General features: G+C 34.8%; 4 protein-coding genes across 7 annotated transcripts; 3 read left to right on the top strand and 1 right to left on the bottom strand.

The window, feature by feature from the left end:
- Positions 1-4273: 4273 nt before the first annotated feature.
- On the top strand, positions 4274-6649 carry LOC106443844 (protein IQ-DOMAIN 16-like). 2 transcript variants are annotated; one of them, XM_022716155.2, is made up of 5 exons: positions 4274-4601; positions 4683-4886; positions 5042-5338; positions 5418-5546; positions 6024-6649. In XM_022716155.2, the coding sequence occupies exons 1-5, from the start codon at positions 4491-4493 to the stop codon at positions 6579-6581; spliced, it is 1299 nt and encodes a 432-aa protein (XP_022571876.2). In that variant the 5' UTR covers positions 4274-4490; the 3' UTR covers positions 6582-6649. The 2 variants fall into 2 exon arrangements, with proteins under 2 accessions (XP_022571876.2, XP_013740854.2); XM_013885400.3 differs by having other exon boundaries at positions 4686-4886.
- A 2948-nt stretch (positions 6650-9597) lies between these two features.
- On the top strand, positions 9598-13398 carry LOC106438814 (probable lysophospholipase BODYGUARD 3). The gene is made up of 5 exons (XM_048776027.1): positions 9598-10048; positions 10370-10713; positions 11072-11394; positions 12246-12451; positions 12877-13398. Exons 1-5 carry the CDS (start codon positions 9783-9785, stop codon positions 13199-13201), a joined length of 1464 nt encoding a protein of 487 aa, XP_048631984.1. The 5' UTR covers positions 9598-9782; the 3' UTR covers positions 13202-13398.
- A 248-nt stretch (positions 13399-13646) lies between these two features.
- On the bottom strand, positions 13647-18072 carry LOC106438813 (FACT complex subunit SPT16). 2 transcript variants are annotated; one of them, XM_048776025.1, is made up of 3 exons: positions 17897-18072; positions 17638-17702; positions 13647-17120 (listed from the first exon to the last, which is right to left on the bottom strand). In XM_048776025.1, the coding sequence occupies exon 3, from the start codon at positions 17118-17120 to the stop codon at positions 13863-13865; it is 3258 nt and encodes a 1085-aa protein (XP_048631982.1). In that variant the 5' UTR covers positions 17638-17702; positions 17897-18072; the 3' UTR covers positions 13647-13862. The 2 variants fall into 2 exon arrangements, with proteins under 2 accessions (XP_048631982.1, XP_048631983.1); XM_048776026.1 differs by lacking the exon at positions 17638-17702 and having other exon boundaries at positions 17897-18063.
- Positions 18073-22855: 4783 nt separating this feature from the next.
- On the top strand, positions 22856-24544 carry LOC106443843 (probable mannose-1-phosphate guanylyltransferase 3). 2 transcript variants are annotated; one of them, XM_013885398.3, is made up of 4 exons: positions 22856-23032; positions 23170-23284; positions 23364-23429; positions 23514-24544. In XM_013885398.3, exons 2-4 carry the CDS (start codon positions 23174-23176, stop codon positions 24405-24407), a joined length of 1071 nt encoding a protein of 356 aa, XP_013740852.2. In that variant the 5' UTR covers positions 22856-23032; positions 23170-23173; the 3' UTR covers positions 24408-24544. The 2 variants fall into 2 exon arrangements, with proteins under 2 accessions (XP_013740852.2, XP_013740853.2); XM_013885399.3 differs by having other exon boundaries at positions 22861-23032; positions 23173-23284.
- Positions 24545-25401: the final 857 nt, after the last annotated feature.

Raw genomic sequence — 25401 nt, forward strand, 5'->3', positions numbered from 1 at the left:
TTCTTCCTCCAAAAAAATAGTCTATGTTCGTATAGTGGCTTGCACTGGAGAACATCGCTGGTGGAGTTGGGGTTGCTGCATGTGCACATGTCCGTAGAGCTGGAAGACACTCAAAGATGGCATGGATTATAGTTTCGTCCTAAACTTCACATCTAAGGCAATGGTTGTCGCATCGCAAATGACGATGTACTAGATTGCTTGTTACTGCTAATTGTCCAAAGATCGTGTGCCATATAAAATGTTTTAGTTTTGGTGGAGCTTGTATCTTCCAAGCAAATGCTTGGAGTTCTGTGATACTTGGCTTTACCTGGGTGTCCACCATATCCCTGTTGAAAACGTTCCTAACTACCTAGTATCCTGACTTAACAGTGTATATCTCATTCTTAGTATAGTCGTTCCTAGCTACCCAGTATCATGACTTAACAGTGTACATCTCATTCTTAGTATAGCTCCAACATTACTTATCCCGATGATATCCTTGACTTATGGCCAAAGATTAAACCAGTGGGATATTCTCTAGACTTGCATAGTTTCTAAGAATCTACGAGTTCCATCTTTTTGGATTCCCTATCATTAGCTCACGTACTGGCATCATCGGGTGAACCAGCGGTGCTATTAGTCTAGCTGGTCTTGTTGGTATCCAACAGTCTTTCCAAACTCTAATCTCATTTCTGAAGTGTACCTGTTGTCTGATTCTCAACAAAATTAATGGTTTCGCTGCCATTATACTCATCCACCCATAAGAGGGTTTATTTTCCTTGTTTAGCCGTAAGGGAATGCTACATCTGAAATATTTTTTCCTTAGAACTCTAGCTACTAAGGAATCTGGATATTGGACTAATCGCCATAATTTTTTTCAGGTTTGAACTCCACCAGAACTGTGCAATGACACTAGCTAAATTTTCACATGTCTTTAACGATAGTTGCAGAGTCGACATTATATAAGTAGGTATAGCCAATAGGATAGACTTCATTAGTACTTCCTTTCCTCCCTTTGAAAAACCATCGGCCCGTCCGACCACTAACCCGATTTTGCAACCGATCTTTCAGGAAATCAAACAACTTTCTTTTCGAGCCATTAATGTCTTCAAGGATACCAAGATAACTTCTCATCCCCCTAAATCCCATTGAGCTTTTGACAGCTTCCTTCACATTTCAAGGTATTTTCTTACTAAAGAGTAAAGATAATTTTTTAAAGTTAATACATTGTCTAGAAGATTTTCCATAAGTCTTACAAACTATTATGAAAAGGTTAACGAACGCTTCCATGCATAAGATAAAGATGAAAGGAGACAAAGGATATCTTTGAAGCAATCTCCTCTTTGAATATTTGATGAAAAAAACAAATAATTTTATTGTTGAGAGATTTGTGTAATTGTTGATGCCAATAGGTATTTTGAGGGTCTCCAACGCATAATTGGAAATATACAATATACATAATTACTCCCTCCGTTTTTTAATATAAGTCGTTTTGGAACTATACACGTAGATTAAGAAATCATTAATTTTTTATATTTTCTAAATAAAAACATCATTAATTATTTACCTAACCACAAATCAACCAATAATAAAATAGAAGGTATATTATCATTGGTCATATAACATTAAGTGTTAATAAATTTTATATAGCAAACCGAAAACGTCATATAATTTGAAACATAAAAATTCTTCTAAAAAGATTTATATAAAAAAACTGAGGGAGTAATACTTTTGATGTTAATATGCCGTACTTGTCTCGACACGTACTGGCTGACACTTCTTACTGCATCATGGCTTTAGTGAATTGTTTTTCTTTTTTTTCTGGGATTATGTAATACTCTAAATTTCAAGTTCTTTTCTGAAATTTTGGATAAAAATTATGAATTCTCTTTCAGCACTTGTTCCTCTTTGATCAACTGGGATGTTTAGAGCTTTTATTCCTTTCTTTGTTGAGTAACTTTGAAAAGTTAATAAAATGTGATGAAGTCTCCATCCTTGACTCGGTATTCTTTGAAGAAAGTTGTCCTTTCTTTGTTGAGAAATTTTGAAGTTTATAAAATGTGATGAAGTCTCCAACCTTGACTCGGTATTCTTCGAAGAAAGTTTAACAAAAAATAACAGTCCCAACTAGTTCGATTGGACTATATGTTAACCTGAAACCAATCAATCACCTTTGATGCGCCAGTTTCTAGTTTCTGATTTTGATTATCTAAATTAGATGTTTATTGGGTAAAAATGTTAAGTTTTGTTCGAGTTTTGTTTTTGACAAAAATAACAAAGATAATTAGCTGATAAAGACCAAGTTTCGCTCACACGAGTGAGAGAAAGTAAATACACTTGCGTTATGTACCAGCCTTTACGATGCACCGTTAGTGGTATACAAGTACCGTATTCCACACCGTGGTGTTAGTGTCTTAAATTAGAAAGGAGTAATTATGAAGAAAACAACAACAATTATTGATAGGTGCAGAGGGTAGGACGATGCACTATTGGCTCTCAGGTCTAATCCAGGAGGTCCCAACATGTGGTCAATGTTTAATGACTTTATTACCCTGAGATTATTGGTGTACCCTAATCGTACTAATTAAACAAATGCCAGTAATAATTGAACGAATAGTGTCAATATAGCTAAAACTATTGATAAACTTATCTAGTGTTCACTTTATCACATTTGTAGACAACTAACTCACATGGGCTCATCTTACAGTCTAGTCTCTGTTCTCTACTTGACAATATTCATGCTAAATCCCACCTACTAATTCCTCCTAAAGAAGCGACAAAAAATATTCCTCATTAGGAGAATAATCTTTAAAATTGGTTAAAGTTATCCATATTAATTGTTTTACTCCAACTAAAAAATGTTTTGCTCCAACTAAATTTTAATTACTCAACGACCTTCTTCTGGTTTCATGTGTGGACTGCATGATTCAGATAATTGACTGGCTTTTCAAGCCTTTTCCATTTTACCATTAACTGAGAAAATTCTTGAGGTGTACATAAATAAGTAAAAAAATCAAATATTTATGTAAACAGAAAATGGGATTACATACTAAAGGATGTGAATTTTATTAGTAATTTTGTTGTGGAGAAGTCTATCAAAACCATTACCGCGCCTAAACGTTAAACTCCCAAAATCTTCAGACAAGAAGGATTTGACTAGTCCAAGCAAACTCACTCATGGGACCTTTTTCTCGATGTTATATATACTCCAAAAAAATAGAGAATCTCAGTTTCAAAGTTGTATTTTGGCTAAAACCATTGTTTTGCAGTCTTCGAGGTCTTGTCGTCCTTTATTTGCACGCCTTGATTTTAATATCGTCGCATTCGCATCATTTGGGAACTTTGGATTCTTGGTTCATCGAGGCATTAAAGTCTGTGGCTATCTTCTTCTTGAAAATAGTTACAATGTCATCTCGGACGGTTAAAAGCTTCATTTACTATATACAATTAATTGTTTTTATTTAATAATCCCATGTAACATACTAACATGTATGTAAGTGTAAGCGTACTTGCCTTTAAATATAACAATACAAGTAAAAGCTGCAAAATTTCTGATGCCCACTCGTTTGTTATAAAATTAACTATCACAATGTATTCTTAATTTAGTTAATTTTGTTTTATCATATTATCATTATTGATTCATCAACAGCTGTTAATATTTTCTACTTTCTGTTCAGGTTCCGAAAAAAACTATTTTACATGTAATAGAAAAATCATGCACATGAGAGAGAGAGAGAGAGAGAGAGAGAGAGAGAGAGAGAGAGAGAGAGAGAGAGAGAGAGAGAGAGAGAGAGAGAGAGAGAGAGAGAGAGAGAGAGAGAGAGAGAGAGAGAGAGAGAGAGAGAGAGAGAGAGCTAGGAGAGAGAGAGAGAGATCTCAGAGCTCTCTCTCTCTCTCTCTCTCTCGCTCTCTCTTCTCTCTCTCTCTCTCCTCTCTCTCTCGAGCTCTCTCTCTCTCTCTCTCTCTCTCTCTCTCTCTCTCTCTCTCTCTCTCTCTCTCTCTCTCTCTCTCTCTCTCTCTATCTCTCTCTCTCTCTCTCTCTACTCTCTCTCTCTCTCCTCTCTCTCTCTCTCTCTCTCTCTCTCTCTCTCTCTCTCTCTCTCTCTCTTCTCTCTCTCTCTCTCTCTCTCTCTCTCTCTCCTCTCTCTCTCTCTCGCTCTCTCTCTCTCTCTCTCTCTCTCTCTCTCTCTCTCTCTCTCTCTCTCTCCTCTCTCTCTCTTCTCTCCTCTCTCTCTTCTCTCTCTCTCTCTCTCTCTCTCTCCTTCTCTCTCTCTCGCTCTCTCTCTCCGAGAGATTTTGCTATTAAAAAAATCACTTTGTTCTAATTTCGTAACTAAATTCAATACAAGATAAATAAAAAAGGCATTTATGGTCTCTGTCATGTATATATATTTACATTTATGTAGTCTTCCTCAGTCCCGTGGTGGAGTAGTTAGTTACATGAGCAACATCAACTTCACTTAAAGTAGGTAAGTCCGATCTTTCCTTCCTCTCTTGTTCGTTAACTTAAGATGGCTAAGAAGAACGGAACGTCGTGGCTCACGGTCGTGAAGAAGATTCTCTGGTCACCCTCAAAAGATTCCGACAAGAAGAGTTACAAGAAAGAAGCTGATTATAACAAGGTTTAGTTCATCTCTCTGTTATTAACAGAATGTTGTTTATTCATGGGTCTTGAGATTTAACCAGAATGTTTCGAACTTCAGCAGAAAAAGGAGAAGAAAGGATGGATTTTTCGTAAGACCAAAGTCGAAAACACTGACTCTGTAACCGACACGATACCTAAGGCGGAGAAAGAGGAGAAGGACAAACCAGCGGTCGCCGAGATCGTTAAGCTAACGGCAACTCCAGGTTTTCTAAGACGTCATTGGGCTGCCATTATTATTCAAACAGCTTTCAGAGGCTACCTCGTAAGTAAACAAAAATCATGTCTTATTCATTGTGTATTTTAATTTATTTGAATTTTTAAACAAATTCGTGTTATTAATTTCCTTTAGTCAAAATACTGTGTAATTTATTCAAAATACTAGTTAAAATCCGAAGAATTTTTCATCTATTTTAAAAGGCCAAGAGAGCATTTGGGGCACTGAAAGGGATAGTGAAGCTACAAGCATTGGTGAGAGGTCATAATGTTAGAAACCAAGCGAAACACACTTTAAGATGCATAAAGGCTTTGGTTCGAGTTCACGATCAAGTGCTTAGTCATCATCATCAACAACAACAACGTTCAAGAGTCTTATCATCATCACCATCATCAAACTGTTATGATATCGAAGCAAGACGTAATTCAATGTTTGCTGAATCTAACGGGTTTTGGGACAGTAAAACATATCTTCAAGACATCCGTAGCCGTAGATCTCTGGTTAGTGATTATAATTTTTGAAAATTCGAACTTTATTTATTTTTGTATTTCTGAGGCAAAATGTTTTCTGGTTTTGCAGTCAAGGGACATGAGTCGATGCACCAATGAATTTGTGGTTAACCAAGAAGAATCACAATCGATTTTGCAGAAGAGATTAGAGATTGCTATTGAACGAGAGAAAGCACATGCACTTGCTCTCTCTAATCAGGTATTTAAAATTATAAAAGTACTGAATTATTTTATAGAATATTTTGGATTTCCTTCTTTTAATAAAAAAGTAAAACCTTCTCACAATCTAATGAGATTGATAATTTTCTTATGGACTTTTATTTTGCCAATAACATGAATTAAAACCTTAAGACAATTCGGAAAACTAAATCCGTGTTACAAAATCTACTATTATAAAAATGTGACAATTGCATCTGAATATTTGTGCTAACTTACATGTTCTAACGTTGTTAATTTTATGGACGTTACAGTCATAAATTTATGTTTTAGGGGTCAGTTCTGTTAGGGGTTATATGACATACTAGTTTTGTATATAAATTAAGAATAAATTTATCCATGTTAATATGTAGAATTGCACTAATTGGTTCATTTAAAATTATATAACTTTTATTTACACAAATTTAAGTATGCTTTAATAATAAAGTACGTAATAACGTTTTTGTTTTTGTCGTCAAAGATTCGGAGTCGCTCTTACCGGAATCAATCAGCCGGCGACGACAGGGAGCTTCTAGAGAGAACCAAGTGGCTCGATCGATGGATGGCTACAAAGCAATGGGACAACACAATCACGATTCCCACAACAAGAGATCAAGTAAAGACTCTTGAAATGGATACAAACATATCCACCACCACAACACATCATCATAGATCGTATCCAGCGACTCCACCGTCGTGCAGAGCCACTAGAACCTTTGGGGTAAGATCAGCTAGTCCTAGGATACCCTGTTCTTCGCCTTCTTCGATGGTTCAGCCGAACTACATGAGTGCAACTGAGTCAGCTAAGGCTAAGGCACGGACTCAGAGCACGCCACGGCGGAGACCGGTTATTCCGGCGAAGAAACGCCTGTGTTATGCGGAGGAGGGGAGTTTGAGTTTGAGGAGTCCGAGTTTGAAGAGTGCTTATAACGGTTGTCTTTGGGGGGAACATGAATCGGATTACTCTTGTTGTTACGGTGATGGGCTCGCCGGAAAAGTGTCGCCTTGTTCTACAAGTGATCTCCGGTGGTTAAAGTGAGAGACATTTTTGTTTAGTTTATTGTCTGTTTGTAATATTAACGATCATGAGATTTGCTTTGTTTATGATTCCTTCTGCCACAATCTGAATTAGATGACATTTTTTTTTGAAACACTTTGATTTGAAACGGATTAAACTAGACTAATAAGCCTAGTTTATGTAGAACAAAAACGGGTTGGATCCCATGGTTAATGGTCGGCATCATCATGTAGATCTCTTACCTTTGGAACTTGGATCGCAAGCAGAAAATTAACATCACAATCTTATCTTTTCACAAGCTCTACACGCCAATTATTATTTTTACTTTTTAATTTTATTTTTACTTGATACATGACAAGTTGACACATGACCTTTTTGATGAGTAATGTGTTCATTTTATACACCACCAGATAAATATCACACACAATGTACGTTTGACTTTGTCTAGACTTCTTGGATCAAACCAGACCTCATACTCCCATCATACATCATTTGAGTTACGCTTAAGAGGTGGGTCTATCTGATGGTGGGTTATTCATCATTTGCTAACAAAACGAAACTGACAATGAAAACTAAACCGCAAAGACAAAGACATCAAAAACAATATGCATAGCCATCCATCTTCATCAATATCAAACTATGTTAATACATCAAGAACAACCTCATGATAATTACATAAGTATGCAACTAATGTACACAAGTCAACAAAAACAATTTTCAACAATTTCATAGAGATTGGAATATCACTTAATAGAAATGAAAAGCAGAGAAGAAAATAATGTCAGAGATTCTTACGCGAACGATAACAGAAGATCTCGATTCATTTTGAGTTGAACTCTAACACTAATTTCGCTTGCCTCTTGGATGGACTTTGAGAACTCTCAAATTTATGTTTTTCAAATTTTTTAAAGAAGATATTATACATATTTAGCAATGTTTTCTTATATTTTTTTTAAAAAATGTATACATATTCAGAAATGTTTTTCTAAATATATTTATAATTTAGATTCAGCTTCAGGAAGGCGTCATGCATATTTAGAAATAGTTTCATAAACTTTTTAAAAATTAGGAGCTTTTTTTGAAAAAATATGAAAAATGTTTTGAAAACATATTTATTTATATTTTAGTCAGATTATTTTTATAAATCATAGTTTCAAAAATAAAAAGAAATATAATATCGATGGTATATGCAATTCCAATTCCGATTCAAACTCATGTTTTAATTAAACAAGTATCTTTACCTTTTTTTAAGCTTATATTTTAGATTAATTTTTCTCTTTGGTTCGATGCGAATTTGGATTTGGTTATTTGTGATATATTTATAGAACTAGAAAACGATTGAATTAAAGTGTGGGGGCTGAAGATGTATCTTTGTTTTGAGTAAAGTTATGGTGATAACTAGATATCTCCATATCCCTAACGCATTTAAATTTTGTTTTGTTAGGATGCATCCCCTATGAACATGCACGACACATTGTGTTGGCACTTGGCAATGTGTATAACTTTCAATAAAATATTAAATCGTATAGTGATGATATGTTTGTACGCCTTAACTATGAAGTGTATACAAATAAATTATAAATCACCGAAGAACGTTTCAAGTGATTCTTCACTCGAAAAGACATGTATAGTGGATTTGAATCATTAGGTCTTTAATTTGTGTGTTTTTAGTTTTGTTAGACTAGATATAAATAAAATATTTAATCTCAAAGCTTTTGAAGCAAAGACTCATCAACCGCTAGGTTACAAAAGGTCCAAAAAGATACTGTTTAGCCTAAATTCTATAGTTTCCATCCTCTGTAATGTATAAAACTAAGGAAATTGATATGGTGGTTTCTTACTATTAAAATAGTTATACAATATCTTTTGCAAAGAGAAAAGCCTTAAGCAGTTAGATAAGAAAGTTTGGATTAGCAAGTTTTAGTGGAGCAAGAAAATATTACAACTAAGAAGAGAAGTTGATTGGAGTATGAATGAGTGAGTGTTATAAAGCCAAGTCAGAGAGAAAGAACAAATTTTAGATTTGATTCATTCAAAAGATGGTTCAACTACCACCTACCTCTTCTTATAGTGTCTCTAGTTACTAGAGTCTAAACAATTTACTTTATTTCATCTTTTTCATATTATACTTTTTGTCAACTTTTCATACTATACTTATACATATATTTATTTTAATGTTTTGTAACTGTGGTGTAAATCTACATCCAAAATTAAGAATCTTAAAGAAAAATAAAAAAGCATTATCGTTGTACCAATTTAACACATTTTAAATTTATATTATTAATAATATTTTTATTTTAAGAAATAATTTTTAATTCCCTATATTTTTAACTAAAACATCTTATGTCAGTGGAATAATTTTGGAGCCTTCACGAAAAGCATAATTAATATTGATGGTTCTGCTACAACGTTTTCAGCTCACCAAGTGTAACAAATTTTGTTTTCATGTATTTTTAGAAATGAATTTTGTGAACGGAAACTATGTCCTAATTTTCGATAATAGCGTCACCAAACTAAAATGTCAGTTTAATCGGTACCAAATGTGAGCATAGTAAAGTCGATTACATGGAAAACAAATTTTCTTGATCCATTAGATTTTAATGATGACTTGACGAAAACAAAACTCAAAAGAAATTGAGAAAAACAAATACTAGCACTGTACAAATGGAATATATAAGAAAATATTCTACGATTCTCCAATTAGTTCTCTTGCACGCTTTCGCTACTACACCTTTGGAATCTGTATTTTAATTTCTATGAGAAGTCACCAATCTTTTTTTTTCTTTTTGGTTCTCAATCTTAAAAAATATATATGAAAATGTATATTCACCATATTCCTATGATATATATACCTTTTTTTTGTAACTATGATATATGTACATAAAATCACGAAAACTATAACTAAATGTCCAAAAATATCCACAACCACACGTTGTTGTTTTCCCATTTCTTTATCTTTTACTTGACGTCTCACATCTCTACCAATTTCTTACCACATATTATGTAGAATATGGTGCATATCATATGTAACCCTCGGGTCACAATTTCCCATATCTCTCCATAGATTCCTCTTCTCAACTCTCAAACATAGAGAGAGAGAGAGAAAGAGCAAATAAGACAAGGCGAACAACCTCTCACATAGTTCTCTCTTCTCATATATTACAATTTACAAGAGAGAGGGAGAGAGATACTTGTGGATATAATCAAAATTCAAGTTCATGCATGGGTGCGATGAAGACAAGATCAGCATCAGCGGGGAGATGGGTGAACGAGGTCGTGAGTTTCGTTGTGTTTTGTCTGTTAGACATCATGGATTATTTGCTCTGTCTTCTCTACAAAACAGCTGATTATCTCCTCGAAGCAGAGTGGAAACCTTGCTATTGCTTGTCACCCAAGAAACTCATCACCACAAGTCGAGGGAACATCCTCTTATCTCATAACAATTGTGAATCCAAGATCCTCACTGTTTCTCCTCTGCAACAACTTAGGTATTCATTTTTTTGGGGAAATTATTTGAAAATAAAATGAAAAGACATGTCATTTTACTTGGAACAAACGTGGCTTGTTTGTCCAACAACAACGTTAGAGTCGAAGATTCATGTCAATATGTTTTGTTCTCATTGCAATATTAATTAATTGTTGACAAATGCTATAGAAAAAGACTTAAATTTATCTTACGCACACGTATTAATCCCTTTTGCATTTTCAAGAGAATAATACCATTACTAATTATGACTGCTACTAGGAATTGAAAATAGCATCCATTTTTTATTCGGTTTACTAATATAACCGGCCGGTTTTGCATGTAGCGGTCGTTCCAAGATTGAGCTAGAGGAGATCTCAGAGACTCTTTATTCTCGTCCTTCTCTTATATCAGACCTCTCTAAGCTCTCTGTTAACTATCTCACAAAATGGGTAGTGAGTATGACTCGGTCACACTCTGATTGTGGCGAGATCAAGATAAGTAAGAAAAGAAGGAAAACGATGAAGTCGAGCTTCACTGTCGTTGAGATGCTTCAAGGCAAGATCAGACCGCAGAATTTGAGCCGACAAGTCTCGAGATGGTCGGATTGTGATTGTGGATTTTGTACTTGTTGGAATTCAACTTGTGTCAAAGATCAGTCCCTTTTTGTCAAAACTCAGTTCCCTAAAGGTAAGATATTAAAATTTTCTATAAATAATACCCCAAAAAGTAACAAATAAATTAATAAACATATATATATATATATATATATATTTATTTTCATATTTTCTCAAAGGGACAATTATCAAAACCAAATATAGAGATAGCTAGTTTCATGTCAAATCCCATGATTTTTTTAATCAAAACCAGGTGAAAATTTGAAAGTTGGTAAATTTTGCATTCCATATCATCTTATTTTAAAAGCGAGATTCTGTATTAATGATTAATCCAATGATATAGTTTATTTAAATATGTGTGCAAAATTGCCGAGTAATCTCAAACATCAAAACAATTTAGTGTCCACTTTCAATTTTGAACATTTTCGTAGGTAATATTGGGAATGAAGACGTGTTGTTCATCCACGGCTTCATATCTTCATCGGCGTTTTGGACAGAGACGGTATTTCCAAGGTTGTCGAAATCCAAGTATAGACTATTTGCCGTAGATCTCTTAGGGTTTGGGAAGAGCCCTAAGCCTTCGGATTCACTCTACACGATGAGAGAGCATGTGGAGATGATCGAGAAATCGGTATTGCTTAAACACAATGTGAAGTCGTTCCACATTGTGGCTCACTCTTTGGGTTGCATATTGGCTCTTGGTTTAGTCGCTAAGCACGGTGGTTCCATCAAGTCACTAACCCTCCTCGCTCCGGTTAGTAACTCAATTAGTTTGCATTTGAATCCTTACAAACATAATACGACTTTGTGAAAAAGGAAATTCTTGTAAAATTATAAATTCTGCGCGTAAATAATTTTAAAATGTAATGGTTGTTTTAGATAAATGTGATTAAAACATCACAAAAAGTATTAGAATTCAGGAACACCTGGAATATAAACGTAAAAAATACTATGATGGTTAAGTAATGTGTATATGTCAACATCTTATGATATAATTTTCAGATTATAATAGCAATCTTACAAAAGAACTTGTTGAACTAAGTACTATATTATCATCTACAATTTTTTATCATTCCAGTTAAAATGGCTTGGTAAAAGTTTTTCATGTGGACTTGCATCCTCATCACAATATAATTTTAATTTTGGTGAATCAATTCAATATAATTTTAATTTTGGTGAGACCAAAAGACTACGCATTCGTGATCATGACCACTTAACCACAGGGTGGTGGGCTAGTGGTCTTGAGGTAGTTAACAAACCAATACGGACCCGGGTTCGAATACCTCCTGTGGCCACGGAATGCTTTACGCCCTCCCCAAGTTTAAAGTTATCGCGGCGTTGGTGCTGGGTCTTTGGGTAATGGGTATTAGTGCCGGCTGGTTCCGGGCCAGGGGGATTAGATGGTTGGCAATCGGAAACCATGTGCGGATTACGGGCCTTTGGGCAAACGGAAACCACGTGCGGATTACGGGTCACCTTTGAACCTCCTGTTAAAAAAAAAAAAAAAAAAAAAAAAAGTGATCATGACCACTTGTGATGCTACGATTTATATATATACATGTGTACGCTTTTCTGAGATTTGACACGTGTGCATGTATGGCGAAGCCGTACCATCCGGTGCCGACGACGGAGGCGGAGCCAAGGCAGTACGTGATGAAGAAGGTTGCACCACGGAGGATTTGGCCGCCCATAGCGTTTGGAGCGTCGATGGCTTGTTGGTATGAACACATTAGCCGTACCATTTGTCTTCTCATCTGCAAGAACCATCGTCTTTGGCAATTTCTTGCCAAACTCATCACCCGTAATAATAGGTATCTACACTTTCATTCATATTAAATTAAATTAAATTAATGAATGAAAATGTAGAGATGGCGTAAGGTTTTCAATTAAAAGTTACATCAAATAGCTAGCTAGTATATTGACACAATGGGAAAATAGAAAATACTTAGGCAACCTAACGATGAAGAGATGAGCTAAATATTATAAGCTAATACTAAGTTCTAACCTACCGAACCTATTAGTGTATGGAGCATTTTGAATGTTACTTTGATATGTGTCATGCCTACATATAGTATAATAATTATCTCTATTCTATATATAGTAAAAAATATTTATCTCTAGTCTATCTATGGTTGGAGTTGTTTGGAATAATAAGAAAAAATAAAAAAACATAATCAACTATATTAAATTGGAACACAAAGAAACCGAAATTTGTTAAGCTATTTATCTATTGCAGGACAGTGAACTTTCTAATAGAAGGGTTTATGTGCCACACGCATAACGCGGCGTGGCACACTCTACACAACATAATATGTGGAGTAGGGAGCAAACTGGATTCGTATTTGGACATCGTACGAGACAAACTGAAGTGTAATGTCACCATCTTCCATGGAAGAGACGATGAGGTAGTACCTGTTGAGTGTAGCTACAATGTTCAAAGTCGGATTCCTCGAGCACGTGTTAAGGTTGTTGAGAACAAAGATCACATAACTTTAGTTGTCGGAAGGCAAGTGGAGTTTGCTAAAGAGCTCGAGGAGATTTGGAAGAGTTCTTCTTGCTAAAACCAGGTTGTGGTTACTATCAATTGATCAAATATATATGAAGGGTTTTTTTTTCACAAAAATTTAAGCGAAAGTCTTTTGACTGTCATTAAGTACTGAATATTTTATGTTACTTAGCTATTATTTGTTGTGAGTTGGGAAAGAAGAGTAATAATAATTTTACTATGCGTATTAATATTATTTTGATGACTTGCTTATGTGAAGAACCACAGAGTTTAAATCTGCCGCTCCCTCTTTTTTTATCCTTTTTGTTCAAAGCCATTGCCGAGAGTTTGTTTCACTTTCTTAGGGTGAGAAAGTTATACCCCTATCCCACTACTACGTGGAATCATTTATAAGATCTGCAACTGTGTCTCTAGAGTCACTAGACTTTGCTACATTAACAGAGCTTTCAACCATTATAGATCTACCATTGCCAACCAAATGCCATAACCCTCTCCACATGATAAAATCCCTTATGCTTCTCCAAACATACGAAGTGATAATTATACATGACAGTCTGATTCATTCAACCATAACTAAACCATAGTTTTTGTTTGCCAACAAAAAAAAAAAAAAACAACACTAGAAGTTAACCTTGCAAATTGTCTGATTTTCGTTTCACCTCCAAAGAACAATGTGGAGTACTAGGACAAGCGGAATTCGAATTATTGGTTTTTCCTCACCTGTGCTTGCGTTTGGATGGTGGCATGTTCCTCATGCTGCTGCCTCCTCCACCGCTGCTTCTGCCTCCTCCACCACCGCCGGTTCCAGGACGCGATTTCCCAAACGCTCTCATCTTCCTTCTCTTCCTCTCTTCCTCACTGTCAGACTCAGCTCCATGCTCTCTGTCTGCATTAGTAGCTTCTCTCTCCAGCTCGTCCCATGTCTTACCCTTCTCTTCCTCTGATTCTTCCTCCGAGTCCTCTTCTTCATCGTCCTCTGACTCAACCAGTGAAGCGCTGTCTGAATCCTCGTCCTCTGACTCAGACTCAACCTCCACATCTGAGGCCTCATACTCTTTGTCCGACTCCTCAGAGCCACCAGATTCTGAATCGCTTCCATCCAAGTTCAAAAACTCCCATCCACCTTCCTCTACAAAGCTCTGTGGATCATCAGTGATTGTCTTGAGGATCTGCCTCCAGTTCAGATTCAGCTTGCTCTCGTAGTACTTTATATCAGTAGTGTCAAGCCATTCCTTTATCCCTTCTAGAGAAGTAGTGGGAATAGAGTCAACCCTGAGAACATCTTTCTTGAAGTCCTTGAAGATTATGGCCATGTCAAAGTTCTTCTGCCCAAACCCAACTCTCTCCAGATTCACAATCTCAATCTCACTCAAACTGACCACAAAAAAGGGCATTTCAGTGATCTCTACAAGGCAGCTGGAGGTCGGGATGATGAAAGCGTTTGTCTTATGCGGCACACCATAGAACCCAAGCTCTCTCAGTGGTTGATCAAACTCAAGATCCAAACTTGCAAACTGAGGTTGTTGCCACATATCATTGACTCGGCTTGCAAAATGGTTGAAGTCCATGTTGATTTTGTTTTTCCTAGCCCTCTCCCGCTGCTCTTCATCAATCTCGTCTGGGTCATAGGCTGATCTCCTTCCACCGCCTAAGGATTGCACAACATCCATCACCTCAACATAGAACTGGACGTCCTTTGTTTTCTTGTTTGCTACCATGATGTGGTTGTGCAGGTGAAAGTGCAGGACGGTTATCATCTCCTTCTCAGCGGGCTGGAAAAACGCATGCTTAATGTTTCCAAACAGGACATCCACGCGCTCATTGGGCCTAGTTGTAGAATATCTGAAACCATTGGCATGAGCTTCGAGTGTTCCAGGAATCCTCTTGCGACCGCTAAACTGTGGACGGATCCATAGATCAGACAACCTGAGAGGTTTGAACTTGTTTCCTGCAAGCTGAAGCTTCTCCTGGGTAACCAGTGTTGCCCTTTCGATTCTTTCCGACTCACGAGCATTGACTTGCCGTCTCAGGGTCTTAATCGCCTGAACCACTTCACTGCTATGCTTTGAATCCTTGGACCGGAATGAAACCTCCTTGAGGTATATAGCTCCCTGGTTTTTCAAAGTGTTGGAGTCAGGAGGGTTGAAGGGTGTACCGGGGACATTGAAAATGATACGGATGTAGTTATTCTGGCTGCTCTCATGCTGGTTTGATACTGTTCTGATCGCTGATACATGGAATGGAACCAAGCTACCATAGATGGGTAACAGTAAAGCCTCGTTCTTCTGATCAACTTGAATCATCAAATCCCGAGGCTGAGGCACATCATTAACGTTCTTGTAGGCAACCATATCAGTGGAAGCCTTTGCAGTAGACCGTCGGTCTCCAGAACCGGAACTGTCACCAGCAAGCCTTCTGGCAGTTTCTTCATTTTTCTGGCGTGCAAGCTCTGCCTGGTGCTGTTTCCGCAGCTCCTCTTTAGACACCACATGATCATCTGATCTAAGAGCTGTTTTTGTCATGTAGTTCTCTGGTCCAGCGGTCCTTGCCTTCTTCCTTGGCTTCTCTTCTTCTTCCTCCTTGAATGAATAAGCCACATCCTTAACAGCTTTGGAGCACTTTGTAGTCAAGATCTCAGGATTCTGATCTTTAACAATAACAGTATCTGCCAGTAATAGCGAGAATTTCTTGTTCTTGCTGCGGCTCTCCTCCTCACATTCCAAGTTCTGGAACCCAAGAGACACATTAAACGCCATCTCCGATCTCAACACTTTATCATTCTTCGCATTAATATTCAATCCAGACTCTCTGAATTCAAGACCGATACCAGTACCAGCAGACTTGGTTAGCTTGTCAACCAACTCAGGAGCTTCCTTTTCAACCACAGACAGGGCAGCTTGATAGATAGTATTCAACTTAGTTCCTGGCCTCAGAGCATTAATTGCAGCTTCATGTGCCTTGAGAAGAACTTCATAAGCCTTGCTCTGGAGAGGAGTTGCATCTATTAGGTAAGTCCTAGCGACATTGGAACAATAGCTATTGTACCGAGCACCAACAGCGCATATAATGATGCTCGCTGGATCATAAGTGAGCAATTCATCATCACTTGCAGCACTAGGCTTCAGATCAAACTTGCCTCCACTCTGAAATATGGGAGGGTAGCATATGTCGACATTCTCTGCCTTCAGCTTCACATTGGCTTTCGTTGGCTCAAGTATTGCTTTCTCAGTGACATCCATCAACGAAGAGTGGGTGACATCTTTCTCCTCATCGATAATATTCTCAAGTTTAGGAACAACAACATTCTTCATCACGCTGTAGGCTAGATACGCAGCTTTCTTCACATTAATGATCTCAGTTCCGTCTTTTACAGCAAACAGATCAGACAACCCCGCAGTGATATCCACAAACTGAAACATTGCATTCTTTAGCCTCTCAGTCCACGTCTCCAGAAACTTACCTTCAGGAGCCTCACGAGCAATGTGTCCCACAACTTGAGACTCCTTTCCATCACCCACAGGTAGATCACGGATGGCACGAAAAATGGCATCCATCTGCCCTGTTCCATCATCACCTTTAGCCTTCACATGCATAACAACATCAATCCTCAACTCATCAAGTGCAGGCTTTTTCACAACTTCAAGCAGAGTTGCCTTGCTCTTGCTGCACAAGAAATGGATCTTCTTCGGCGTGAAAACCATGATCGTATCAGGAAACTCATACCCAAGAAGCCAAATGTTCAAAGCCGACGATTTCAGGTAGCGCAGATCATCGGAAGCAGGAGGGGTAGCTACGGCAAGAGCGTCAGCAGATCCCCAAAGGTCTTCACTGTGCTGATTCCAGTGTGCATACAAGGCTCTTGTGCGTGAGATGAAGTTCTTGACATCAATTTCGTAGGTGTTCGCAGCTCTTGGAGGCGCTCTTGGAGGCAGGCCAGCAGGAGCTCGTGCGTTACCGTTTCGAGAGTCTCCCATCTAAAGAGAGCACAGAAGAAACTTATATGAGAAAGAAGTTGCAATATATATTCAGAAACAAGGAAAAGTTATCATAAACTTGTGCACAGACCTAAAGCTTTGAGAAATCAGGAATAAAACAAAGAGCCGTTCTTCCAATCATTACTTGGTCACAATCTATCATATACGTGAACAAGAAAGCTATCATAAACTCGAGAGACTAAAAGCTTTCAGAAATCAGAACTTACATCGCAAATCAGACTCAATGCATGACAAAAAAAACGAAACTTTCGTAAACTATTTCAAGCAACAGAATCATCAAGGTTAACAGCTTTTACATACATCTAAAGAGAAGGAAGTTGCAATATATATACTCAGAAACAAGAAAGATAGAATCACACAAGCCTAAAGCTTCCGAAAATCACAGAGTCATTTCTCTCTTCAATTTAGGGTTTCATAGATTGAAGCTTAGATTCAGAGCGAATGCCACTAATTTCACAAAAACCATAAACAAAATTAGAGTAGAGAACAAACCCACCTCGAATCGAATCAGAGATATCCCAAATCAACGAAGAGAGGCGAACAGAAGCACGCCGCGAAACCCTAGAAATCGAATAACGAAGAACAAGACGGTTAATTTACTGGGGAAATGCAGCGAAATCGAAACAGATCGGGTAAGGAAACATGATTTTAGACGAGGATTCGAAATCAAAGAACACGAAAGGAGATTAGAACAAGTTGAATCCGAGATTAAAACGAGTGAGAAATCGAAAAGGGAAAATCAAGGAGATACTTACCCAGAGGGTTTGATGACGGAGGAGACGAACGTGGTAAGCTCTACACGACGGCGATTAAACGAACAAAAAAAGTTCCGGCGACGCGTAAGAGAGAATGAGACTAAGAGCTATAGAGAGAGAGAGAGAGAAAAGGAGGGAGGGACCGAATGGCTACTCTGCGAGGCTATTCTGCGAATGGGGAACATTTTTATTTATATAGTAGAGGGCAAGGGAAAGGCCCATTAAGGCCTTTACGAATAACTAATAAAGCCCATCGTGTTGAGGAGGACCTGACTCACCGAGTCTCAGATATATGCACATCATTGTTTTGTTCTTTTCCTTACCAAAACAAAGATTCTTAGTTATAGACTTATAATCAGAATTTGGAACATTTTATATTTTAAATATAAATATTTTAAAATAAATATGGAACATTTTAACAAAAAAATAAAAGGTATGAAAGCATAATAACAATTGAAGCTATTTTTATAAAGTTGTACACATGGAATTTTAAACGACCAGTAGTACGAGTTCACATCAATATTTAAAAAATATAGAATATATTGTCAAGATAAAAATGAAAAATAAACATGAAAATTGATAAAAATTAAAATTATGGGAATCAATGAGTCTATAAGAGAAAAGGTAATAATGTCGGTACTGTTTGAGTAAAGCTAAAGACTTTTTGGCTATTTTTTTACTTTCACTATTGATAAGTAGCAGAATACAAGATTTCTAAGTTGTTGAATTGCCTTTTAAGAACAAAATTTTATATTTTGAAATATTATGGTTTTAATTCCATTAATTTCTGGATAAATTTTGTGAGGTTTTCTTCTATTTTTACTTTTAATAAATTTTTATATCTACCTTATTAAAACTCAAGTACAAAATTGGAGTGTTTGGAGACTTGAATAGGACTTTTAAAAATTTAGAGTGTTTGGAAACATGGATTGCAGTCTTTTAAAAAAAAATATTTTTGTGTGAAAACAAAGATAGTAGTATTAAGAAAAAAAGTAATGGGCTTATGTTTTTTTAAAAAATTGAAAGTTATCTAGGCCACTTTTAAAATATACCAAAATGGGTCAATCTAATTCCCTAAATTTTTTTTTTCTAAACTAACCATAAAACAAAATTTAAACTTTATATACATATTTCAAATCAAAATAATAATTCAAATTTGATTTATATCAAAAATTGATTCAAAAATATACATATATTCAAAAATAGATTTTTACTAAACTATTTTTCAATAACCATTATAAAAAAATATTGTCAATATATATAAGAAAAATATAATACAAAGCCCAATTTGAAATACCAACTCAAATTATGGTTTTCATATTTCATATTAAGTTTTAAAAATATAATATATGTAATTATTTATATGATGGTATGTATAAAATACTATTAATTATATGATTACTTATATGATGGTACATATAAAATACGATTAATTATATGATGATAAAATACGATATATAATAATGACTAGGGATGGGCTTTTGGATACCCATACGGGTTTAGTTCTGATCGGTTTGTATTTTGGGTTTTCGGGGTCAAAGATTTCAGCCTTATTAGAATGTTTCTAAATTTTGGTTTGAGTTCGATTTGGATCTTTGCGGGTTTGGTTTGGGTTTGGATAACTAATCTATCTTATTAAAACTCAAGTACAAAATTGGAGTGTTTGGAGACTTGAATAGGACTATTAAAAAAATTTGGAGTGTTTGGAAACATAAATTGTAGTCTTTTTAAAAAAAATTAATTTTGTTTGGAAACAAGGATAGTAGTATTAAGAAAAAAAAAGTAATGGGCTTATATTTTTAAGAAAAATTAAAAGTCCATCATATTATAAAAAACTATCTATCTGGGCGAGATTTAAAATATACGAAAACGGGTCAATCTAATCGCCTAAAACTTTTTCTTTTCTAAACTAACCATAAAACAAAATTTAAACTTTATACACATATTTCAAATCAAAATAATAATTTAAAGTTGATTTATATCAAAAATTGATAAAAAACTAATACATATATTCAAAAATGGATTTTTACTAAACTATTTTTCAATAACCATTATACAAAAATGTTGTCAATATATATAATAAAAATACAATACAAAGCCCAATTTGAAATACCAACTCAAATTATCGTTTTTATATTTCCTATTAAGTTTTATAAATATAATATATGTAATTATTTATATGATGGTACGTATAAAATACTATTAATTATATGATTACTTATATGATGGTAAATATAAAATACAATTAATTATATGATGACAGTATACGATATATAATAATGAATAGGGATGAGATTTCGGGCACCCATACGGGTTTGGTTCTGATCGGTTTGTGTTTCGGATTTTCGGAGTCAAAGATTTAAGCCCTGTTAGGATGTTTCTAAATTTTGGTTTGAGTTTGATTCGGATCTTTGCGGGTTTGGTTCGCGTTTGGATAACCCATTTAAATTATTTTTAAAGTTTTAAATCATTATCTATTTTAAATTTCTCAAAATCTATAAATAAAATAATATATTACCTATAAATTTGAATAACATATGTCAGAATACCTAAGCTTAACATATCAATTGGTTTGATTTAAAATTTTGGATACGAAATCAATAATTATTTTAAGTATTTTTGGTGATTTGAGTATACTTTAACTATTGCAGATATTTACTTTTGACTATCTATATATATATTTTCAAGTATTTAAACCAATTTAAAAGTATCATTCTTAATGTTTTATATACGTTAAATCTAAAAATAATTAATATATATATAAGTATATAAATCTATTTTTAGATAAATTCGGGTACCCGAATACTTCGGTTCGGATCAGATTTGGTTCTCTAAATAATAAAATTTTGAATAATTCGAATATTTAATCAATTTATGTTCGGGTTTGGTACTATATTTTCGGATCGGTATCGGTTCTGTTCTTTGGATTCATTTTGTAAAACCTTAATAATTACATGAAAAACAAATATCAACATATTTTTCAAAATGTACACCCGCGCGCCTGCGCGGGTCAAAATCTAGTTATTAATTATTTTCATTACAATCTATAGTTGAGCATAAGGATCATGTAATAGAATATTATGAAAGGTAGATGTGGTTATAGGACAAAGAATTAGAATTAAAGCAATTTAGACATAAAAACAGAAGACAAACAAATCATATTTAAAAAATATGGTAAAAACATAATTCATAATATTTTAAAAAAGAGATTAGAAAATATGAGATATGTGAGAAAGAAAATACATGAATATAAATGGATAAGAAATTGATTAAGAAAAAGTATAGTTATGGTTAGACTAAAAAGTAGTGTTAATACAAAACTTCATATAACAATATATGAAAATAAACCCACAAGTGATAGAATAGCCTTTTATTGTAAGATATAAAAAAATAAACCCACAAAAAGATGTAAATCTTCTTTTAAAAGAAACAAATATTTAATTTATAAATATACAGGAAAATCTATCTTATTAAAACTCAAATACAAAATTGGAGTGTTTGGACACTTGAATAGGATTATTAAAAAATTTGGGGTGTTTGGAAACATGCATTGTAGTCTTTTTAAAAAAAAAAATTTGTTTGAAAACAAGGATAGTAGTATTAAGAAAAAATGTAATGGGCTTATGTTTTTTAAAAAAATTGAAAGTTCATCATATTATAAGAAACTATCTATCTAGGTCAGTTTTAAAATATACCAAAATGGGTCAATCTAATCGCCTAAATTTTTTTTTTCTAAACTAACCGTTAACAAAATTTAAACTTTATATACATATTTCAAATCAAAATAATAATTCAAAGTTGATTTATATCAAAAATTGATTCAAAAATATACATATATTCAAAAATGGATTTTTACTAAACTATTTTTCAATAACCATTATAAAAAAATATTGTCAATATATATAAAAAAATACAATACAAAGCCCAATTTGAAATACCAACTCAAATTATGGTTTTTATATTTCATATTAAGTTTTAAAAATATAATATATGTAATTGTTTATATGATGGTATGTATAAAATACTATTAATTATATGATTACTTATATGAAGGTACATATAAAATATGATTAATTATATGATGACAAAATATGATATATAATAATGACTAGGGATGGGCTTTTGGGTACCCATACGGGTTTGGTTCTGATCGGTTTTCATTTCGGGTTTTCGGGGTCAAAGATTTCAGCCTTATTAGAATGTTCCTAAATTTTGGTTTGAGTTTGATTCGGATCTTTGCGGGTTTGGATAACTAATTTAAATTATTATTAAAGTTGTAAATCATTATATATTTTAAATTTCCCAAAATGTATAAATAAAATAATATATTACGTATAAATTTGAATAACACAAGTCAGAATACCTAAGCTTAACATATCAATTGGCTTGATTTAAAATTTTGGATATGGAATCAATAATTATTTTAAGTATTTTTGGTGATTTGAGTATACTTTAACTATTTCAGATATTTACTTTTGACTATCTATATATATTTTCAAGTATTTAAACCAATTTAAAAGTATCATTCTTGATGTTTTATATACATTAAATCTAAAAAATAATTAATATATATAAGTATATAAATCTATTTTAGATCAATTTGGGTAACCGAATACTTCGGTTCAGATCAGATTCGGTTCTCTAAATAAATATTTTTTTTGAATAATTAGAATATTTAATCAATTTATGTTCGGGTTTGGTACTATATTTTTGGATCGGTATCGGTTATGTTCCTCGGATTCATTTTTCAAATCCTAATAATTACATGAAAAACAAATATCAACATATTTTTCAAAATATACATCCGCGCAGGCGCGCGGATCAAAGTCTAGTTAAGATTATAACTAGTATTTTTTTGGTATGGGATATGACAAGAGTCATTTAGCTGAATAACCACAAAATGGGCCCACCGAAAGAAAAGCTCTAGTTAATCTACTTAGATTTGATTGGTACGCTGACAAATCAGAAAAAGGTTTAAAAAAAATATTATTGTATTCAATTGGAATATTCTTGTCTTTATAATGTACATACAGTACGTTTGGGCTGAATCATCATCGTCTTCGTAGTTTCTTACATATCAGAGCCGCATTGTCAAAACGATTCAGTAGATCTGTGACGACTTCCTCAAAATCTCATGTGAGTTCTTGAATCAGAGATTCCTTTGTGTTTTAGTTCAGAAAGCTGAAAAATACCTTGTGCAGTTGTGCTTGTAATTGAACATTTTTTTTCCAGAAAATTCTTGTTGATTCTCTCCACGTATAATATATTTGTAGCAGAATGAAGGCTCTTATTCTAGTTGGAGGATTCGGAACTCGATTGAGACCGCTTACATTCAGCATTCCAAAACCCCTAGTTGATTTTGGAAACAAGCCCATGATTTTGCATCAGGTAAGGTAGTTAGCTTCTTCTCATTATGATGCATCCACTCTCTGAATCACACTTTTTGGTCGATGATTAAATTAAATAGATTGAAGCTCTAAAAGCTGCTGGAGTTACTGAAGTTGTATTAGCTATCAACCACCAACAACCAGAGGTACTACTACCTACTACTATTCATTATTTATTTACCCTGTGGTGTAGTGATGATTCTCATTGTGTTTATTTATTTTATTAAAAGGTGATGTTAAATTTTGTGAAAGAATATGAGAAAAAGCTAGAGATGAAGATCACCTTTTCTCAAGAAACCGAACCCCTCGGGACAGCAGGGCCTCTCGCTTTGGCTCGTGACAAGCTTATCGATGAATCAGGCAAACCCTTTTTTGTGCTGAACAGTGATGTTATCTGCGAATATCCACTGCTCGAGATGATCGAATTTCACAAGAATCACGCTGCTGAAGCTTCAATCATGGTGACCAAAGTAGATGATTCTTCTAAGTACGGTGTGGTGGTTATGGAGGAGGAAGGTAAAGAAGAATCAAGAGTTGAAAGTTTCGTTGAGAAACCAAAACATTTTGTAGGGGACAAGATCAACGCTGGGATATACCTCTTGAACCCGTCTGTGCTGGACATGATCGAGCTGAGACGGACGTCGATAGAGAAAGAGATATTCCCTAAGATAGCGTCAGAGAAGAAGCTTTACGCCATGGTGCTACCAGGTTTTTGGATGGACATTGGTCAGCCAAAAGATTACTTAACAGGGCAGAGAATGTATCTCCGCTATCTAAGAAAGAATGCACCAGAGGAGCTTTTAGCGTCGTCCGGAGATCACGTGATCGGGAATGTTATTGCGGATGAGACCGCGGTTATAGGGGAACGATGCTTGATAGGACCTGATGTGGTGATTGGTCCAGGATGTGTGATTGAATCCGGTGTGAGATTGTTTGGTTGCACTGTTATGCGCGGTTCTCGGATCAAGGAACATGCTTGTGTGTCTGATAGTATCGTGGGATGGGATTCAACCGTTGGAAGTTGGGCTCGTGTAGCTAACATAACGGTTCTTGGCAAAGATGTTCGTGTCGCTGATGCAGAGGTTTATAGCAGCGGGGCTTCTATCCAAGAACAAATCATATGACTAATTAATATATGTCCAGAAACTATGATTGTGTGTTTCTTTTTTTTTACTATATGATCATCATATGTCAGAATCTTTTGAACCTTTGTGGTTTTCAATTACTTTTCTTTCTTTTCAAAAATGGTTCTTATTTGACACTATTCTTAACTCAAAATAGACTAAAATCGCTCTATTATGGCTTTATTTAGGTTCCAATCTTTGTACTATCATCAGTGGCCGAAGAGCTATTGGCGTACACAAACACCATACGCTAGTGGCTGTGCCAGCAACGACAAGAGAAGGCAAATACTTCTGCCAATTGCTTGGTTGATCACTATATGAGAACTTTGTTTGGAAGATGAATCAAACATTATATGGTTGTGAGGCTAAAAGGTATTGATTTAAAAGAAAACTAGATTTTGACCCGCGTTTTGAAAACGCGGAATAATTATTCGGTGAAAACTTAATATAACATTTTACCTGAAGCAACATTCTATTTTCCCTTTAACTCTAACAGACAAGCTTTAAGCTACATTGTTCTCTTCTTCTAACAAAGACATTTGATCCTTTATGTTCTTGAATTTTTTCTCCACTACCTTGATGAGTCTGTTAAGCTTTGTAATTACAGACTCCTCAAGTAAAGAAGATGCTTGACTCATCTCCACATTTCCAAACAAGAAAGATCTATCTCCTATTTTTTCATAAGCATCATATGGGTCTACTAACATATTTCTCCAGTCTTCAACTTTAAACCAATATTATTTCTTGGATAAAACTGTCATTTTATCCAGATTTTCATCAAGTTTGTCTTCTGTGGAATCATCGTCTTCTGGATCATGGAGAGTAATAGAAGGTAAAATGCATGTGACATTCAGCTGAAAAAAACAATGAATTAGTTTTAAAAAGAAGAAGCAAAATAAACAAAAATATAAACAAAACAAGGCAATGTAAAAACTTACATTTTCTTTAGATTCAACATTAGAACATCTGGATGGAACCGTTAATATCAGTGTAT

Source organism: Brassica napus, chromosome A3 (assembly GCF_020379485.1).
Source record: "Brassica napus cultivar Da-Ae chromosome A3, Da-Ae, whole genome shotgun sequence".
NCBI classification, from domain to species: domain Eukaryota; kingdom Viridiplantae; phylum Streptophyta; class Magnoliopsida; order Brassicales; family Brassicaceae; genus Brassica; species Brassica napus.

Bases quoted from the DNA above. Each gene is read 5' to 3' on its own strand.
- LOC106438813 (XM_048776025.1), bottom strand. From the start codon at position 17,120: ATGGGAGACTCTCGAAACGGTAACGCACGAGCTCCTGCTGGCCTGCCT.
- LOC106443844 (XM_022716155.2), top strand. From the start codon at position 4,491: ATGGCTAAGAAGAACGGAACGTCGTGGCTCACGGTCGTGAAGAAGATT. The intron at 5,339-5,417 runs GTTAGTGATTAT...CTGGTTTTGCAG, and splicing joins TCCGTAGCCGTAGATCTCTG to TCAAGGGACATGAGTCGATG. The intron at 5,547-6,023 runs GTATTTAAAATT...TTGTCGTCAAAG, and splicing joins CACTTGCTCTCTCTAATCAG to ATTCGGAGTCGCTCTTACCG.
- LOC106438814 (XM_048776027.1), top strand. From the start codon at position 9,783: ATGGGTGCGATGAAGACAAGATCAGCATCAGCGGGGAGATGGGTGAAC. The intron at 11,395-12,245 runs GTTAGTAACTCA...TGTATGGCGAAG, and splicing joins CACTAACCCTCCTCGCTCCG to CCGTACCATCCGGTGCCGAC. The intron at 12,452-12,876 runs GTATCTACACTT...TATCTATTGCAG, and splicing joins CTCATCACCCGTAATAATAG to GACAGTGAACTTTCTAATAG.
- LOC106443843 (XM_013885398.3), top strand. From the start codon at position 23,174: ATGAAGGCTCTTATTCTAGTTGGAGGATTCGGAACTCGATTGAGACCG. The intron at 23,285-23,363 runs GTAAGGTAGTTA...TAAATTAAATAG, and splicing joins AGCCCATGATTTTGCATCAG to ATTGAAGCTCTAAAAGCTGC. The intron at 23,430-23,513 runs GTACTACTACCT...TTTTATTAAAAG, and splicing joins TCAACCACCAACAACCAGAG to GTGATGTTAAATTTTGTGAA.